At 39.9% G+C, this 19,928-nt stretch overlaps 2 protein-coding genes across 2 annotated transcripts; one reads left to right on the top strand and one right to left on the bottom strand.

The window, feature by feature from the left end:
• Positions 1-11,543: 11,543 nt before the first annotated feature.
• On the bottom strand, positions 11,544-14,757 carry dad1 (defender against cell death 1). The gene is made up of 3 exons (XM_026150480.2): positions 14,442-14,757; positions 12,146-12,285; positions 11,544-11,748 (listed from the first exon to the last, which is right to left on the bottom strand). Exons 1-2 carry the CDS (start codon positions 14,650-14,652, stop codon positions 12,155-12,157), a joined length of 342 nt encoding a protein of 113 aa, XP_026006265.1. The 5' UTR covers positions 14,653-14,757; the 3' UTR covers positions 11,544-11,748; positions 12,146-12,154.
• A 358-nt stretch (positions 14,758-15,115) lies between these two features.
• On the top strand, positions 15,116-19,645 carry abhd4 (abhydrolase domain containing 4, N-acyl phospholipase B). The gene is made up of 8 exons (XM_026150479.2): positions 15,116-15,326; positions 16,259-16,344; positions 16,457-16,561; positions 16,686-16,974; positions 18,272-18,453; positions 18,539-18,650; positions 18,757-18,943; positions 19,088-19,645. The coding sequence occupies exons 1-8, from the start codon at positions 15,277-15,279 to the stop codon at positions 19,175-19,177; spliced, it is 1,101 nt and encodes a 366-aa protein (XP_026006264.1). The 5' UTR covers positions 15,116-15,276; the 3' UTR covers positions 19,178-19,645.
• The last annotated feature ends 283 nt before the right edge of the window (positions 19,646-19,928 follow it).

Here is a 19,928-nt window from a genome sequence, read left to right as displayed (position 1 = left end):
ATTTTTGTTTCCCCTAAAGAGACTGTCATTCAAGGTTTAGGCTTGTAACTTAAAACATGACATACTTAGCCTTTTTATTTTTACAATAACGTTATTCCCCCTGACAGGCACATACTAAGCCTCTCCCTTCCATAGCTGGGGAGAATTCATTTGGCAGGCTGCAGTGAAATTACTTGATTCTGGTGCCTGAAAACCTTGGATATGGTCCAGTCTTCATTTGTCGGATTAAGCTTCAAAGCACAACCCCCTCAGACACTGAATTAACAAACAATTATTCCAATCCTTTCAATTTGCTCTGTGAAGGATGTCCCTAAAGCCCCACTTGCTCTTTTGTTGTTGCTTCTGCTACAAAACCTTTTATGGTCATCTATTTCCTGGAAAGATTTGGGATGATCTCAGAAGTGAAACTCAACTTTTTGCCCAGTTTGACCTTTCTGGAGAAATGAAACCTAACATTTCCCAAAGTTACTATTTTCAGATCCCTAACCCATATCCTTGTATTGCTTTGAAAACTGTGGCAGACTGTATGTCTTTTTGTATCTTACAAGAAATTTCAGACTGATGAACTTGATAAGAGGGCATGTTGATAAAAGGAAAACTTATTTTAATAGCTTTTCTCAGATTATTTGAAATCTTTGACTTTGCTTTTAATGTTTATGATGTCTCTTTATAATATGTCAAATGGTAAGCAGCTGTGCTTTTATATAGATGAAAACAGAATACTGTAATAATGCCTAATGCTTGTCTTTATTTTTGTGACTCTGGTATTCTTTGTGGTGTGATTGTTAGACAGGTTCAAAATGCAGACTGTAAATGACATTGTTTTCTACACATTTACTCTTCAAATGTGGTTTAGTCATTTTCGAGTAAAGTGTAAATGTACTAGTAAAAGTTTGTATTATATAACAAAACATTACAACTGAATAGTGGCCAAGGTTATTTAAAGACTAAATCTCAGTCTTATTGATTGCATACAATTACTGAAATATTGCTGTTGGTAGTGTTATACAATGAAGTTTTTGTGTGTTTGCATGTTAGGAACTGTTGTGGCAGATTTCTTTTCTGATGCATTAATCATATATGATTAATGCATTATAATATAATATAATTATAGTCATTATACTATAGCCATAATCATAATCATTATAATATAATGATTCATGATATATGACTTTAATCATATCACATTAGTAATAGCAATATCACTTTCTTACTTTAGTATAGCAAGATCACTCCTGTCACCAGTTGTATGTTATCACAAGTGGGCCCCAGGTTTTATTGCACCTTCACAGTGGACCCATTGTAGACTTGAAGATCTCCAGACACCCTGCTCAAGGGAGGTGACGGATGGTCGTAACTTAGAGTGGGAGGCGGTCAAGGATGAGCTGGACTGAAGGTATAGGGATATGTGATGTGTTGTGCAATGTTCTTTGAGAGTGTCTGTGTGAGATGTGAGGGCAGAGGCCAAATTTCAGAGATCATCCTAGTTTTTGGCTGGGATGATTCTCTCCATATTGAAATATGTTATTAAACCACTTCAAAACGCTCGCTGGGGGTGTTTGCAGGTTATTTAAAATTTCCACAATAGAACCAAGTATTCAAAGTACAATGAGCCTATGATTTTAGTCATCCAGATAATAGTGGTCTAAAGTGCTCGAGTAGATAACAGCTGGAATTAAATTAGGATCTCAATAATGTACTTCTAGCTGAAGTTCGGGACAAATCGCGTTCCTTTTCATCTCAATGCGGAACTTTAAAGTTCTACCTCATCGTCCAGCCCAGAGGCGATCATGACCAATTGGCCAATCCACCACCTTTCATTGTTTATACCATTACAAAAAACAAACAAACAAAAAACAAAAAACAAAAAACATCGGCCCGTAAAAATGAAAAATCACCGGGCATTTGCCCGGTATGCCCGATGGCCAGTCCAGCTGTGGACGTTCTCCCCTTTATAGTGATGGAGGAGACTGGCGAGGAGAGAATATGTAGTGGAGGAAGGCACAGAGAGAGCTGGCTCCGGGCTACAAGACAGTGCCAAACCTAAAAAGAGTGCTTGTGGTCAAAAATAAAGCTTAAACCACATCAATTGTACATTGTGTGGGTCCGGTCATTTCACAAGTGTTTTGACTGCCAAGTGTAAAGTTTAGTGGAGTGGGGATTAAGGTGTGTGTGTGTGGTGGTGAGGGGTCAGTTTGACTCGGCCACAGTTACAAAAATGAACTGTTCATATTTCGGCAAGATGTTGTGAAAATTTTCTTTCTACCAACTTAGTGGGAACAGTTTGGGGATGGTGCACGAACGAAGCAGGGTCCATAAAGACATGTATGACCGAGTTTGGTATGGAATCATTTGACAGGCCTGCACAGTCCTGACCTCAACCAGACAGAACACCTTTGGGATGAATTAGTGTGAAGACTGCAAGCAAGGCCCTCTTGTCCCATACTGGTGTCTGCCACCAGAAATGCAATTGCATTCTGGAATATTCCCATAAACACACATAGCTTCTAAAACCCTATGGATTAAGAATGGATTAAGATTAAAATGACATGAGTATTACCAATTACCAAAATATAGTATGCATGAACACACACATCCACACATGTGCAATAACACTAAGTGCAATAATCTTTTCTGGCATCGTTGTATTTTTACTCAGTTGTATATAGCATTTGTATTCTATTTTTATCTTATTGTATATTTTATTCTATTTTATTCTACTGCATATAGTATTTTATTTTATTCTATTCTGTACAGTTGTGTACTGCATTTATATTTATTGTATTCTAATTTTTGCTTCATAACTTTGCACTGTCCACTTCCTGCTGTGACAAAACAAATTTCCCACGTGTGGGACTAATAAAGGTTATCTTATCTTATCTTATGAAATTCTGAAAAATATGGACACATAAAAAATCTTTAAAGATACAGTAAGTAGTTTTTTGAGTGTATTTGACAGGAACATAGTAACATTGCACAGTAATCATTAGTATTTAGTTACGTCTACCAACAAGTTGATGTATTCAAAATACATAGTAGGCGCAGATTTCTGGAAGCTGCCATGTTGCCCTGCCATCTTAAATACAGTAGCCAAGATAGACATAGCTGTTCCACCTAATCAGGTTTAATGTATGTGGCCACATATGTAGTATGCCACAGGAAGAGGAGAATATAACTTGTAGGCATTTGTGTGGCATGGGGATAATTTTTAATTTGTGTCTACATCTTCAGAGTTCAGACTTATGAAGGATCATACCGATGTTTTATTGTCAGGGAAGGGGTCACTTTCACCAAAGAAGCAAAGATACGAAGGAAAGAGACCATGCAACTGATAAAACATTTTCCTCTTCCTCCTTCCACCTCAATCCTCATTTCCTAAACGTAAGTCAGGAGTCCAACACATCAAAATTTGCATAAACATACTCATTTATTCCAGACATTTTCACAAACAATGTCAGCAGATTAGATGCAAAACCTTCCCGTCTTTAGGCAGCTGACAACAAGCTGGGTAAACAATAACAACAGGTGCTTATGTCAGCTAATGTTAATCCCTAAAATTCACACTTTACCTGTGATAAATAGTTTGATTACATTCTCACACTGTGTCTCATTAAGTGTGCAGCAATCTTAGATGCACTTCAAAGACAGTTTTACTACCGCCAGCTAACTGCAGCTAATCATCAGCGTTTACTGACTGAAGTTTAAGAAATCCTCAGCAACTCAGTTACTCTGTTATCATTCAGACAGAGTAACTGTCTGAATGATTCATTTTGGACTCCTTTCACAAAGTAAATAGATGCCGACGCATATTGACAGCTGAAGTAAACAGTGGACTGACAGCCTACACTCACTACAGATGAATGGTGGCCAGAGTTGTTTGTCTTACAACAGCCACTGTAGCTAGGATTATGCACTTGAATTAGGAGGGGGGAAAAAACAAAATTCAGTTGACTGCAGTTTTCAACCTACTTACACCTACTGGTGATATTTTTCACACTGTAACACTGTATTTCAGTTCACATGCAGGCTTTCTAGTCTACTCCAGATGTCATGCGCGATAAGAGTCCCAACCTGAACATATCTGCATGCCGAGTGATTGTTGTAGCAACAGCTAGTATACATACTTAAAATGTACGAAATTTCAACTCAATCTGAGAGTATTTATGTGACTTATCATGTTCACTCAGTCTAAAGACCTGTTTAATGCTGAATTGCAACGCTTTCATTATAAAAAGTATTTCATAAGAGTTTCATTAGGTTGCAGCGTGATGAATTTAGATGTTCAATCACAACACAGGAACGTCTCACTCAATGTGAAAAGTCCAGCTCTTATCAAACCAAAATTGAGTCACAGTCACAATCAAAGCCCCATCAAGTGACAACAGGAAGTCAACATTATTAGATAAACATGAACTGATATGCATGATGTATGCACTGTATTCTATACATGTTATACAGCAGTATTCTTTGTGCATTTATAATGTTCCACATTGGTCACATGAGGATCACTGCTGCTTGTATCTTTAATTCCACCAGGGACTGTTTATCTTCCAGTAACCTTTACCTGCCCTGTACCCATGACAGGTCCTATAATGAGAGAATGATGACACATTTATATTTAATATGTAGAGACAGGTAGATGGACTGCCTAACTGCTTGTCATAAAGTCAGCACAGGAAGAAACTCAGATCTGACCTTTAAGGTTTCTGAAACATGGCCTGATGTACTCGATTCTATTTTTCATCTCTGCATGCACCAGGAGGGGGTTTCATTTCCAGTTCAAACACCCCCACAAACTCACACGCCAAGACCAAACTAGCTGAAATGTACCCTCGGGTCAGTGTTTTCTGTGACAAATATAAGCCTATATTGGCTCTGCACAGTTTAAAGCAATTTTGGTAGGAATGTGTTTGACTCAATCACTTCTCCCAGAACAAGTAATAGAAGCAAACCCTCTCTTTGCTCTGGGGGTAATGTTCTCGCTTTGCCCTCTCTTAGCAGAAATAGGGCAGCAGGGAAATGCAAGTTCCTCTGCCTTCGACTTGGAAGAAAGAAATTATGCAGTCTGTGGGAATAACAGAATAATATCTGCAAAGTGCGGAGTGGTGGGGAATATTCTCTTCCAAGTGAAAACAGATTTTACCAGGACCTACATTAAAAATGGACATGAGAAAAAGTATCTTAAGTATTCTGAGCGAAATAAATAGTCCTATGTATAAATATCAAGGGCTATGATATAAATGTGGCTTACATGTATAAATAAATATCATGTAAGCCACAGTGACAACAAGACGATTAACTGCTTATCTTGTTTCAGTGCAATCTTCTGCTGGGAAACCTTGGTCCTTGCACTCGTGTAAGGCCTACTTTGACACTGAGCCTACAGAGCCCAGGTTGTGACACTTAGAATTAAATGTAGTGTAAGAAATACTAATCCTAATAGATTCACTTCAACATTGAAAGGATTGTGTGGGAGTTATGGTCCTTCCAGTGTCGCTGTTTAAAGGTAATTGGACACTTGGATGCATTGTACCTTGAAAAGTGAAGGCAGAGAAAAGGTGGAGAGAACCCCAGGTGTCTGCAGTAAAGGTCTGTGAGGGCATCTCCAGGGAAAACACAAAGTGTCTGCAGATATCTAAGACTTAAAGCAGTCATTCACCACATGCTTTTCAATAAGAATTATTAAATATCAGTTTGGATGTGGATCTCTGCAAACATTCTCAGACCCCTAAATTCTGCAGTAAAAATTGCTGCATTTTTATGGAAGACTTTTCAATACTGCCGTAAATCCACTCCAATTAAAACTGAGACTTGGCACATTAATACAGTATGCATTTCTTTATGTAGAACTGAATATGCTTAAGCTTAGATCCCGAAGTTAGAAAGAAAAAAAAGCGAGGGGAAGAAAAAGAGACATTTTGGACTGTGGCATAAAATGGAAATGCACAACTTCTAAAGATGTGAGTTCCACCACTGAGCCTGGAGTCCTTTGCCACAACCATTTGGATGTAGAGTTTTCTTCCCTGCTATCCTTGAAAAGAAGAAAGGATTTCTCTTTGCAATAACTAGCACTAAATGGTAATTTGAAAAGCCAGATTTGGACAGTACTACTTTTTATGAGAAGCTGCAGAAGAGGGGGGGGGGGATGCACAGATATATAGTGCTGTGCAAAAGTGTGGAGTCATCACTAATTTCTTTATATTTTGCAAGGAAAATGAGAAATAGGAAGCATGTGTAAATACATACGGAAATACAGCACATAATGCAAATAAGGGCCTTGTATAATCCTAACAAGCTTTAAAGTCAATATTTAGTATGACCACCTTTATTCTGCAACACAGCCTGAACTCTCTCGGGCAAGCTTTCATCTAGCAGTTCTCCGGGCTTCTTGAAGGCCATTCAAAGCTTTTCTTTGGATGTTGACTGCCTTTTGTTCTGGTGTCTGTCAAAATGCTCTAACACCGCTTCAATAACATTTAGGTCTGGGCTCTTGGGAGGCCGATCCATGCCTCACGGTGTTCCATTACGTGTTTTTCCATCCAGATATGCTGTAGCGCACTGACAGCGTGTTTGTGATGAGTGAAGAATGAAGTGTTCCCAATCAGACACATTCCAGATGGTATTAGATGGTGAATCAAAATCTAATGGTATTTTCCAGCATTCATAATACCATCAAGTTTGACAAGATCCCCAACACATCTGGCTGGAATTCCACCATCAAACCATGGCATAGCCTCCATTGTGTTTTACAGATGGCTGTAGACACTCCCACACATACATACTGACCACAGGACCTGTTTACAGCCCAGTTCTTGTGTAATTGGTACACCTCAGCCTTTCCCTTTAAAATATTTGTGATGAGGCTTCAGTAAACTGTAGGTGTGCTGAGGAGACATCTCTCATATCCTATGTCAGGTCTTTCCTGAATTTTTTCCTATTTCTTAAAGACATGATTTTCAGATACAGTTCATTTGCTGTAGATAGAAGAGGCAGGCAGGAAAAGCTTTTGTCTTCCACCTGTCCAATTTCAATACATATTTTAAGGACGTCGGCAGTAATGACACCCGGTTACGCCAATCGGAGGTCACTAAAATCAATATTGAATCGGTGTGCAACTTTGCCAAAACAATGTCGGACTCTGTAGTTTTCTCTGGTCCCCTCCCCAATCAGACCAGGAGTGACATGTTTAGCCGCATGTTCTCCTTAAATTGCTGGCTGTCTGAGTGGTGTCCCAGAAACGATGTGGGCTTCATAGATAATTGGCAAACCTTCTGGAGGAAACCTGGTCTTGTTAGGAGAGACGGCATCCATCCCACTTTGGATGGAGCAGCTCTCATTTCTAGAAATATGGACAAATTTATTAAACCCCCCAAAATATGACTATCCAGAGTTGGGACCAGGAAGCAGAGTTGCAGTCTTACACGCTTCTCTGCAGCTTCTCTCCTCCTGCTACCCCCCCAAAAACCCATCTCCATAGAGACTGTGTCAGCTCCCAAACAGACAAAAAACAAACTAAAAACCAGCAACAAACAACTTAAACATAAACAATCACAAAGAAAGAACAATAAAGTATCCACATCTGAACCAAAGAGTAAAACAGTGAAATGTGGATTATTAAATATTAGGTCTCTCTCCTCCAAGTCTCTGTTAGTACATGACTTAATAATTGATCAACAAATTGATTTACTCTGCCTTACAGAAACCTGGTTGCAGCAGGATGATTATGTTAGTTTAAATGAATCAACACCCCCGAGTCATTCTAACTACCAGAAATCTCGAAGCACAGGCCGAGGGGGCGGTGTGGCAGCAATTTTTCACACCAGCCTATTAATTAATGAAAGACCAAGACAGACTTTTAATTCATTTGAAAGCCTGATGCTTAACATTGTCCACCCCAGCAGTGAAACTCAGAAACCAGTCTTACTTGTTATCATCTATCGTCCACCTGGGCCTTACACAGAGTTTCTGTCTGATTTCTCAGACCTTTTATCTGATTTAGTTCTGAGCTCAGATAAAATAATTATTGTGGGTGATTTTAACATCCATGTAGATGCTAAAAATGACAGCCTCAACATGGCATTTAATCTGTTATTAGACTCAATTGGTTTCTCTCAAAATGTAAAAGAACCCACCCACCACTTTAATCACACTCTAGATCTTGTTTTAACATATGGCATCGAACCTGAACATTTAACAGTGTTTCCTGAAAACCCTCTCCTGTCTGATCATTTCCTGATAACATTTACTTTTACAATAATTGATTACACTGCGGTGAAGAGTAGACTTTATCAAAGTAGATGTCTTTCTGAAAGCACTGTAACTAAGTTTAAGAATATAATCCACCCACTGTTATCATCTCCAATGCCCTGTACCAACACAGAGCAAAGCAGCTATCTGAACGCTACCCCAACAGAGGTCGATTATCTTGTTAATAATTTCACCTCCTCACTACGTACGACTCTGGATACTGTAGCTCCTGTGAAAACTAAGGCCTCAAATCAGAAGTACCTGACTCTGTGGTATAATTCTCAAACACGTAGCCTAAAGCAGATGACTCGTAATCTGGAGAGGAAATGGCGTGTCACAAATCTAGAGGATCATCATTTAGCCTGGAGAAATAGTTTGCTGCTTTATAAGAAAGCCCTCCGCAAAGCCAGAACATCTTACTATTCATCACTGATTGAAGAAAATAAGAACAACCCTAGGTTTCTCTTCAGCACTGTAGCCAGGCTGACAAAAAGTCAGAGCTCTTTTGAGCCAACCATCCCTTTAACGTTAACTAGTAATGACTTCATGAACTTCTTCACAAATAAAATTTTTATCATTAGAGTAAAAATTACCAATAATCATCCCACAGATGTAATATTATCTACAGCTACTCTTAGTACCATTGATATTAAGTTAGACTCTTTTTCTCCAATTGATCTTTCTGAGTTAACTTCAATAATTACTTCCTCCAAACCATCAACGTGTCTTTTAGACCCCATTCCTACAAAACTGCTCAAAGAAGTCCTGCCATTAATTAATTCTTCGATCTTAAATATGATCAACCTATCTCTAATAATCGGCTATGTACCACAGGCCTTCAAGCTGGCTGTAGTTAAACCTTTACTCAAAAAGCCATCTCTAGACCCAGCAGTCTTAGCTAATTATAGGCCAATCTCCAACCTTCCTTTCATATCAAAAATCCTTGAAAGAGTAGTTGTCAAACAGCTAACAGATCATCTGCAGAGGAATGGTTTATTTGAAGAGTTTCAGTCAGGTTTCAGAGCTCAGCACAGCACAGAAACAGCTTTAGTGAAGGTTACAAATGATCTTCTTATGGCCTCTGACAGTGGACTCATCTCTGTGCTTGTCCTGCTAGACCTCAGTGCAGCGTTCGATACTGTTGATCATAATATCCTATTAGAGCGATTAGAACATGCTGTAGGTATTACAAGTACTGCGCTGCAGTGGTTTGTATCATATCTATCTAATAGACTCCAATTCGTGCATGTAAATGGAGAGTCCTCTTCACACACTGAGGTTAATTATGGAGTTCCACAGGGTTCAGTGCTAGGACCAATTCTGTTTACATTATACATGCTTCCCTTAGGCAGTATCATTAGAAGACATAGCATACATTTTCACTGCTATGCAGATGACACCCAGCTCTATCTGTCCATGAAGCCAGATAACACACACCAATTAGTTAAACTGCAGGAATGTCTTAAAGACATAAAGACCTGGATGGCCGCTAACTTTCTGCTTCTTAATTCAGATAAAACTGAGGTTATTGTACTCGGCCCTGAAAATCTTAGAAATATGGTATCTAATCAGATTCTTACTCTGGATGGCATTACCTTGGCCTCCAGTAACGCGGTGAGGAACCTTGGAGTCATTTTTGACCAGGACATGTCCTTCAACGCACATATTAAACAAATATGTAAGACTGCTTTCTTCCATTTGCGCAACATCTCTAAAATTAGAAATATCCTGTCTCAGAGTGACGCGGAAAAACTAGTTCATGCATTTATTACTTCCAGGCTGGACTACTGTAATTCATTATTATCAGGATGTCCAAAAAACTCACTGAAAAGCCTTCAGCTAATCCAAAATGCTGCAGCAAGAGTCCTGACAGGGACTAGAAAGAGAGAGCATATTTCTCCTGTTTTGGCTTCCCTTCATTGGCTTCCTGTTAAATCCAGAATTGAATTCAAAATCCTGCTCCTCACATACAAGGTCTTAAATAATCAGGCCCCATCTTATCTTAATGACCTTGTAGTACCATATCACCCTATTAGAGCGCTCCGCTCTCGCTCTGCAGGCCTACTTGTTGTTCCTAGAGTATTTAAAAGTAGAATGGGAGGGAGAGCCTTCAGTTTTCAGGCCCCTCTTCTGTGGAACCAGCTTCCAGTTTGGATTCGGGAGACAGACACTATCTCTACTTTTAAGATTAGGCTTAAAACTTTCCTTTTTTCTAAAGCATATAGTTAGGGCTGGACCAGGTGACCCTGAATCCTCCCTTTGTTATGCTGCAATAGATGTAGGCTGCCGGGGGATTCCCATGATGCATTGAGTTTTTCCTTTCCAGTCACCTTTCTCACTCACTATGTATTAATAGACCTCTCTGCATTGAATCATATCTGTTATTAACCTCTGTCTCTCTTCCACAGCATGTCTTTATCCTGTCTTCCTTCTCTCACCCCAACCGGTCGCAGCAGATGGCCGCCCCTCCCTGAGCCTGGTTCTGCCGGAGGTTTCTTCCTGTTAAAAGGGAGTTTTTCCTTCCCACTGTCGCCAAAGTGCTTGCTCATAGGGGGTCATATGATTGTTGGGTTTTTCTCTGTATCTATGAAGCGCCTTGAGGCGACTTTTGTTGTGATTTGGCGCTATATAAATAAAATTGAATTGAATTGAATTGAAGGACACACTGCGCACCATGCTGAGATATACCAAGCTATTGCTTAATGCCGCTTTGATAATCACCTCGTTGGAGCAAAAATACAATTTTATGCCTGTCAAAGTTTTCTTCTGCATTTCTTAGTAGATTCTACTGAAGAAATTGGAACAAATTGTGTTTTGCAACAGGCTGCTAATAACAAATGCCTAAAGATACACTTTAAAAGTGGTTCTCTGTTCTGTATTACCTGCAGACAATGGTGCCTCATCCCTTGAGTTAGGTGCCTTTTTATGCTTGAATGATTCATAGGTCAGTGTTAAGCGGTTTGAAAAAGGAAAACCAACAACGGAAAACTTTGAAAGGGCTTCACAAAGCCAGGAGAGCTACTGCTCAAGGCCACTTGTAAAAAAAAAAAAAAAGAAAAGAAGAAATGTAAGAAAGTGTAACAAAACAAGTACAACATAAAGCAATGAGGCATGACTCAAGACTTGTTTACAGAAATGCATCAACATAGCACTTTTTGCTATCAATCACAGACCTAGCTACTTGTTAAATCTAATTACACAAAAAAAAAATTATATCACACACACACACACACACACACACACACACACACACACACACACACACACACACACACACACACAGAGTTTAACAAGGCCACCATTTCAGTTGTTTTTATTTCTTTGTGTCAGTGCAAAAAAAGGGAATGCTGGACAAATGTTTACATAAAAAATGTTTCCATAAAAGTAGAAAGAAAAAAAAAAAAAATAGCACTGCATCGTATGTGACCAGATCCGACTTATTCGGTGAGGATGGGATAGTCCAGATCAGCGGGGAGTTTAATAACTTCTTCTCGTCGCGATCTGTAGAAAAAAAACAAACAAAAAACGCGGCGTTTGTGTGAGACAGCAAAGTTATGAAAGCAAAAAAAGAAATGACACATTGTGACCTTCCCAGCCAGCAGCAAGTCTAAAAATTCAATATCACCATTTTCTAGTAAAGCAAAAGCAATATGTGTCATCATGTAGTCCTCAGAGAAGCATCTCATCACATGTACTATCTGCTGTGCTGTTCCACAGAGAATGAAGTGACGAACTGGCAATAACGTCTAATGTGACAGAGCACCTGAAGGACAATATATCTGTTTACTTTTCACTGACAAAAACAACTCAATATCCACAGACACATATGGCAGATTTAGTTTGGATATTTTGTACAATTTCTACAGTTTCTCATCGTGGAACACTTAGACGCACTTACATGTTTGCCTCAGCCAATGAAATTCATCACAACGAGATGGAGGACGGTGTGAGCGAACAGGAAGTCGGCGAAGGCTCTCTCTGGGGAGATGGACAGAAAATCTCCTTTGTTCTGTGGGTTGATCTGGATACGAAGACACACTGAAAAACAAACAAGGGATTAAGTATCAGCATGTACCTCTTTCACTTGTCAATGCACAACTGCAGTGGGGCTACAGCGGAGTTTTTTTTCCCCATGATAATTTAATAGTTTTAATATTAGGGTTAGTTGTTTAGTAGTTAAACACCAAAAGTCAGACAGCCTAATTTTTTCAAAATTTTCAGCTCGTTACCTGTTTTTGCATTTAGATGGAAATAGGAAGCACAGATACTACGCAGTATAGCTGAAATAATTCACTGAATAGCTGATTGGTCAATGCAGACTGATAATTTCTCCATTTTTGTCATCCTAAAAACACCACACCTCCATCACATTTATAAACCAATTAAATTCTCATACTTGTTAATGTCCAACATGAGTTGTAAAGGTCAACCGATTTATCAATGGGCTTAATTTACTGACTTCTAGTAGCCATTTGAAGAGCCATTGGTTTTGGATTTCATACCTGACAATATATGAAAATCTGATATAAAGTACTGATAGGAGAAACACCCTTCAATCATGTTATGATTACTGATGTTATATAGTGTGTAGACCAGAGGGCACTCTGCAACTTCTTGTTGGCATCATGTGTGTTTGTAATGCCACAAACAACTAGCAGCTGACAGAAAAAGAAATTCGAGTTCACCAACATAAACCTCTGGTGGTTGCAGCAACGGCAGATCTTCTAATGGCTAGATATACAGATATATGAGCCTATGTATTTATGTTTTTCCAGATGGACAAAACAAACAATTTCCACTAACATATGCTAGGTGTACATATGTATTTACTTCTTTACACTCAGGTCAATCCAGCTTGAAGCTAACATGGTGAAGGGTGTTTCTCCAATCAGTATTTTTAAAAATTGTATTTATCGTCCATTACAAATGCCAATGCCGACAGCATAAATCAGTGAATTGATACTAATGGCCACTTAAGGCTGGCTCCAAAAGCAAGTCAATGCCCATCTTAAAATCCCGAATTTTACTGTATTTTTTTATTTTTTATTTTTAAACAGAATGCTGGCTGTCAGCCAGGGATACCCCTCAGCCTCTTACTAGATGCACCAATGGAATGAATTTCAAAATCCTACATCAACTTGTTCTCAAGTTATCACATTCACAAGATTTTCAATTGATAAAATTGCTTCATTCTCGAGTTTTCACATTCACAAACATGGGTGCCCGCATCAGCTTTTCAGGACAAAGAGGTAAAAAGTTTACAGCACCGAACAAAAAACTTTTTTAGCTTCTATGCATGGGTTCCCCTTCACAGCAGCTAAACAATGGGGTTTTTTTTGTTATTGTTATTCCCCCCCCCCATCTCCATCTGTATTATAAAACAATCCACCATGTTTGTGCTTTTGGTACCTTGAGCATTTTAATAAGAAACGTATGAAAACCAATTCAAAATCTCTGCACACCTGAAGGGCCGACAGTGTCGGAGGAAAAAACGTCCTCATATACAACTAAACGTAACCCTACACACTGTCTCAATTACAGATGAACTTTTATTGTTTTAATGGAATTACCTGACAAACGAGCCTATTCAAAATAGACTTGGTTTGTGGTTTGTTTTTATTTCTGATATTTTTAATTCTAATATTTTATTACTTGATTAAAATGTGCTTATTTACGCTAACAGTTTGAACCAAGCTTGCTAGTGTTGGCTAATATTTTGGCACACTATGCCATCATCCAAATAAGGTGATTGTTGGCTTTACCAAAAAAAATAAATAAATATGGCAGAGGACAAACGTAATATTTTGGCTTGTATATGCAGAGCCTACAAGTCAATGGTCCAAATCACTGTGTGACCATCTAACATTTAGTCTTTGAGTCCATGGCCTTTCCATGCACCTGCGGTGGACAATCCTGAAAGGTTCAGGAATACGGGAATGTATGAAAACTGCTTAAAGCACATTTTTCTAGGTGCAAAATAAGCATCTGTGAAGCCTTGAAAATAATGAACCAATGCCACCCAGAGAGCTACTCAGGAAACACGTGTATTCATTTCGTTTTAATATTAACTGAAGTCACGCTACTAGTTTAGCATAGATAGCTAACTTGTGCCTGAGTGCACGTTCTGGATCACCCCTTTTTGTAAAAAATAAAATAAAATTACCAGCGACACGTTTAATCGAATAAACACTTACCTGCGAGAATAAAAGCACCCACGCAAGAGATGAAGCCCGAGAGAAAGCTATTGAATGGAAAGGTGCCGACGAGGAGACAGTAGAGGAACTGCAGGGCTCCAGTTAACAAGATGTACAGCAGATATGCGTCCACCACTTTGAGTTTGTTGGGCGTCGTGGTGCCGTACTCGTCCAGAAACCGAGAAATAACAGATATCACTGAGTTCGACATGATTTTGGCCGTCTAATTAGCAGAAAATTACTCGGGATTTTGTTGCACGAAACCTTTTCCTCGGTCGAATAAGTGACGTGTCCCAATAAACCGGAAACGGACGTGGTGTTGCACGTTATACGTTCCGACCAAATCGGAACGAAAAGCCACAGAGTAGAGCACGGAGATGTAAAAATAAGACAGATGATTTTCTCTGCTGCTATCTTGAGTTGCAACGATATTAAGTTGTTATTTCTCTCTTTTTATGGCTTAATTTGTGACCTCAGGCTGTGTGGTGGTCAGCACAGTAGATAATAGCAAAAAGAAAAATGAAGAAAAAGATGAAAGGATATGGAGGCTGAAAGTGGAAATATTGAGAGTATCAGTACCAACCGTAGTATTGGTATTTATACTATTAAAACCCACCCCTAATCGCAACCCCCGAACGTGTGACTTTTTTTTCGTACAGTTCGAGCATCATTTCGAGAGACGATCTTTGTGTTTGATCAGCTGACGTAGGAATGTACTTGTTACAAAACATTAGAAATTAGCATACAGCAGCTGAGTGTAACTTGAAAGCAGAGGAGACAGAGCGTGTTATCAAACGTGATCAGACTGAATGTAGTCACCGGAATATGCCCACCAATGGATAACCCTGCGACCATCGCACCTGTGCAGAACGATTGTGAAACAGAGTAAGTAACTTAGCTTAATGCAGCCGAATACAACCATTCACAAAACGCTGCTAGTCGCCTTTAATCAAATGTTACTTAAATCTCGGAAGACTCGCTGTATTCAGACGCGTTTTGGGCTCTGGGCGGGATGAACTGTAAGACTGTGCTGTGTCATTGTTTGTGAATCGGTCTCTAGCTTCTTTTAATGTAAAATGTAGATGTTGCCATGGTCTTTGGCACGTTCTGTGTGAAATTACTCTTGGAAACATAAAGGCAAATACTAGTATGGCAGAAAGTTATTTAACAGTTAGCTTTAAGTAACAAAGACATACAAAGTTATAGTAAAATGATGGTAAGTGTAGTCTACTGTTGACTTGTGAAGGTAGGTCTAATAAGGTAATCATAAGGTAGGTAGGACTCTATTGGAGTGTCACCTGCACTCTTGGCTAACAGGTGCGTTCTACTTGTTATTGGCTGACAACAAAAAAAGGAGGAACAGGGGTGAGTGTGACTTATCAAAATGACTCAGCAAAGCTAAACTGCTTTGTTGATTGGTGAATAGGTGAAAAGCTCCTGGGATGTACCTGATGTAATGATGACAGAAGCAGAAACGCGATCCTGTTCTTTTTGTACCTCAGTGTAGAAAAAAAAAATCTATTACTCTAAAAATGAATGCTAATGAGAATGGAGGTAACCAGGATTTACCCCACCACCATCAGTCCTACAAGTCTGACTTTGATTAACAGCATGATGAAACGTGACTCTCGGCTCTGGCTCTGTACCACTCAAGTGTCAAGTGCATTATCTATGCAACATTATTTGCATTTCAAATAGTGATAACATTGATTTTACTTGCTTGGTTTTGCATCGGAGGAATTTGTATTGTGTTTCTACTCCACTATCTAATATCCCTTCATTCTTCAAATGTCTTTCTCTCATTCTGTCCTCGTCAGGACAAGTTCAGCTTGGAGCTGGTGGCCTTCCTGGCGCCCTACCTCCATGTCCCTTTTGAAGACAACTGAATCTAAGATTCTTGCCTGTAAGGATATGTTGATATTAGCTGGGTGATTACATAACAGGAAATGATATATAACTGTTTTTGTTTAAGGCTTTAACCCTAATGATTATTCCTTCTTGTCTGGTAACATCAGGTATTCAGAATGATCTATGGGCCAGATTTGTGACCCTACAAAACCAGTACCGGATATGGACTCTGACCATCACCAACAAGGCGGTTCGCAAACCTGTAGAACAAGGTAGAGATCTCAGCTCCCCTTTTCGTATTCTTTGTTTGATTATAAGCAGACATAGCTGTAAAGTATGAATTGTCATAACAATGGCGTAATACATCATTCTTTCCTGTTCCTGTGTTGCCTGTAGTGCCTAAGACTCCACTGGTAATGGTTCATGGCTTTGGAGGAGGGGTGGGTCTGTGGATCAGGAACCTAGACGCCCTGAGCCGGTCAAGGCCCGTCTACGCGTTTGACCTCCTTGGTTTTGGCAGGAGTTCCAGGCCTCCCTTCCCTTCAGATGCTGCCGAGGCAGAGGAGCAGTTTGTGGACTCCATTGAACAGTGGAGGCAGTCTGTAGGCCTGGAGAACATGATTCTGCTGGGACACAGCCTGGGGGGTTACCTGGCAACCTCGTATGCCATTCAGTATCCATCTAGGTAAGAAAGCTGATGAAATACGCAGTCCATCATCTGTGGTCAGAATTACCTGTGGCTTACATTAGTCACTAGTATTTGAATTACGTGCGTCACACGTGTCATGTTGAATATTAACCAGGCGTGGCCATAGCAACATAATAAACCTGTTATGTTATTAAAGGCTGGATGTAGCTTAATGGTACTGTATAGATATGAACAGTATACAAATCATCTTATATTACTGTCCTCAAGAAAGCAACAGTTTCCAAAGTATAATCTGACTGTCCACTTTATTAGGTACACCTCTTCAGCTTCTTGTTAATAGAACTCTAATGAGCCAATCACATGGCAGCAAATCACCGCATTCAGGTATGCAGACGTGGTCAAGATAATGCGCGGAACCTCAAAATGGCAAAGAAAGATGATTTAAGTGACTTTGAATGTGGCATGGTTGGTCCAAATGGGCAGCAGTAAATTTATTAGATAAAGCTACTTCTGGGAATTTTTTTCCTCTGGGGTTAACAGAGAATGGTCCAAAAAAGAGAGAATATCCAGCGAGCGGCACTTCTCTGGGAGAAAATGCCTCGTTGATGCCAGAGGTCAGAGGAGAACGGCCAGACTGCTTTGAGTTGTTGGAAGGTCACAGTAACTAAATAAACAGTTGTTACAAAATATCCAGAAGAGCATCTTCACACAGGCTCACCAAAATTGGACAGGATAAAAGACGGGAAAATTGTTTGTTGAGATTCGGTGTTAGGGTCAGAATCTGACATAAACAACATGAAAGCTTGGGGTCGTTCTCCTTTGTGTCAGAAGTTCAGGCTGCTGCTGGTGTTCTAATGATGTTGGGGATATTTTCTGGGCAGGCTTTGGGCGTTTAGTGTCAATTAAGCAACCATCCAACACTCTGTCGACCATGTCCATCAATTTATAGTCACAGTGTGTCCTCTTTGTGATGAATGCCTCCACCTGGATAACCCACTATGTCAGACATCAATATAAATGACATTTATTTTTTTTAGCAAATTAAGCTTAAATCTGCACTGACTAATATTTGTTGTGCTAACAGCGGGTCACGTTACTGTCTGTAATGTGAAAACTATCACCAGCCTCATCAGCTTCCCTTTGTTTTTACAGCCTGTTATTGTGTTAAAGCTTGAAACTGTACTGTGTTGCTTCAGTCTCAGCCATCAGTTATTTCTACTGTAATGTTTCATTTTTACCAACTCGTGACTTTTTTCTATAAATGAGCTGGCGACTCATACTAATACATCGTGCTGTATGTTATCGTGATTATATTCTGCTTTCTTTTTCACAGAGTATCACACCTTATCCTGGTAGATCCCTGGGGTTTTCCGGAGCGACCCAAGGTCCAGAACCAGCAGGGCCAGGGGACAGATGTGGTGAAGAGGCCGTCCCCTCCTCGCTGGGTGAAGGCTATCCTAGCAGTCGTTACCCTCTTCAACCCACTTGCTGTGATTAGAGCAGCGGGACCGTTGGGTAAGAAGTGCGAACATCGTTCTGCTGCTGCGCTGTGGCACGCGTAATGTTGCGACCTCCTTCTCACAACGTGTTCTGCATCCAGGTCCGGGCTTGGTGAACAGATTCCGTCCTGATTTCAAAAGGAAGTTTGAAGATCTGTTTGATGACGACACCATGACCCAGTACATCTACCACTGTAACGCACAAACACCAAGGTATGTGAAGAAACACCCCCCCCCCCCCCCCCCCCCCCCCCATATTAAAAATGCGATTCTGATTAGAGAGAAGTGACAACCTTCTCTTTCTCTTCCTCCATCCAAGTGGAGAGGTGGGTTTTAGGGCCATGACGGAGTCCTTGGGTTGGGCTAAGAGGCCGATGCTGGATCGGGTTCATCAGCTGCCCGCCTCCATGCCCGTCACTCTGCTGTATGGAGCACAGTCCTGGGTGGACAGCTCATCCGGATACAAAATGGCTCAGATTAGGAACCACTCCAACACCAGAGTGCTGGTAAGTAGAGACACACACATTTGCATCCATAGAAACACAAAGACAAGCATATGAGTCTAATTCAGCTTAATGTTATGTTAATATAATTAAAATCAACTTTGCTGTACATTCCTGCTGACTGCTCCTATCTGCTCCTCTTTGCAGCTGATAAATGAAGCCTCCCACCACGTGTACGCAGATCAACCAGGGGAGTTCAACAGAGTTGTTGAAAATATTTGTAAATCTGTGAACTGACATGTTTTTGGACTGAACTTGTTAAGAAAAAGTGGCGATGGTCTTAACACCGGCACTTTTGCATGTGAAGTATGCTGGGTGGGTTTGCATATTGAAATGCCATGATTTTGATTGTAGTTTCTTTATTATTATTGTAACAAGTTGTTGTTATTATTATTCCAGTAAAACTCTTATATTTGTTAGAAGGGGTTTTTAGTGTTATTTACATTTATTTTTGACATTTTCATGAAGAGCATTAACCGAACTGCCAGTGCCGAAATATACTGGGTTGTCATATTCCTTTAACACTCAGTGGAACACGCACACGGCTATGGATGTGTTATTTATTACCCATCAGCCACATGATTCCCGGTTCACACTTCAATATGTGCCTGACAATTTTTCTTTAATCCCTGCTCTTAATGTCTTCCTCATGTATCAATCAGCTGTATTTTGTAAAATGAAACCAGTAAAAGCTTATTTAAACTACCTACGAGTGATGCACTTTATTGCCCCACCAGCAGGGGGCAGTGACAGCTGGCATATTTTTTAGGTTTTATACTCTCAGTGGGTTTTGCCCATCAGTGGCACTGTATAGCGGTTAGCATTGTTCCCTCACGGCAGGGGTGTACCCACCACCTACCCAGTGAATGCTGGGATAGGCTACACCCTATCCACCCCTGTCTGCGACTCCAAATGGACAAATTGATGAATGGATATGAATTATAAATATCAAATGAGAAAGTCACTTAAAAATATATATTTACCAATT

Source organism: Astatotilapia calliptera, chromosome 18 (assembly GCF_964374335.1).
Source record: "Astatotilapia calliptera chromosome 18, fAstCal68.1, whole genome shotgun sequence".
Lineage (NCBI taxonomy): Eukaryota > Metazoa > Chordata > Actinopteri > Cichliformes > Cichlidae > Astatotilapia > Astatotilapia calliptera.
This window is presented reverse-complemented; position numbering and strand designations above follow the sequence as displayed.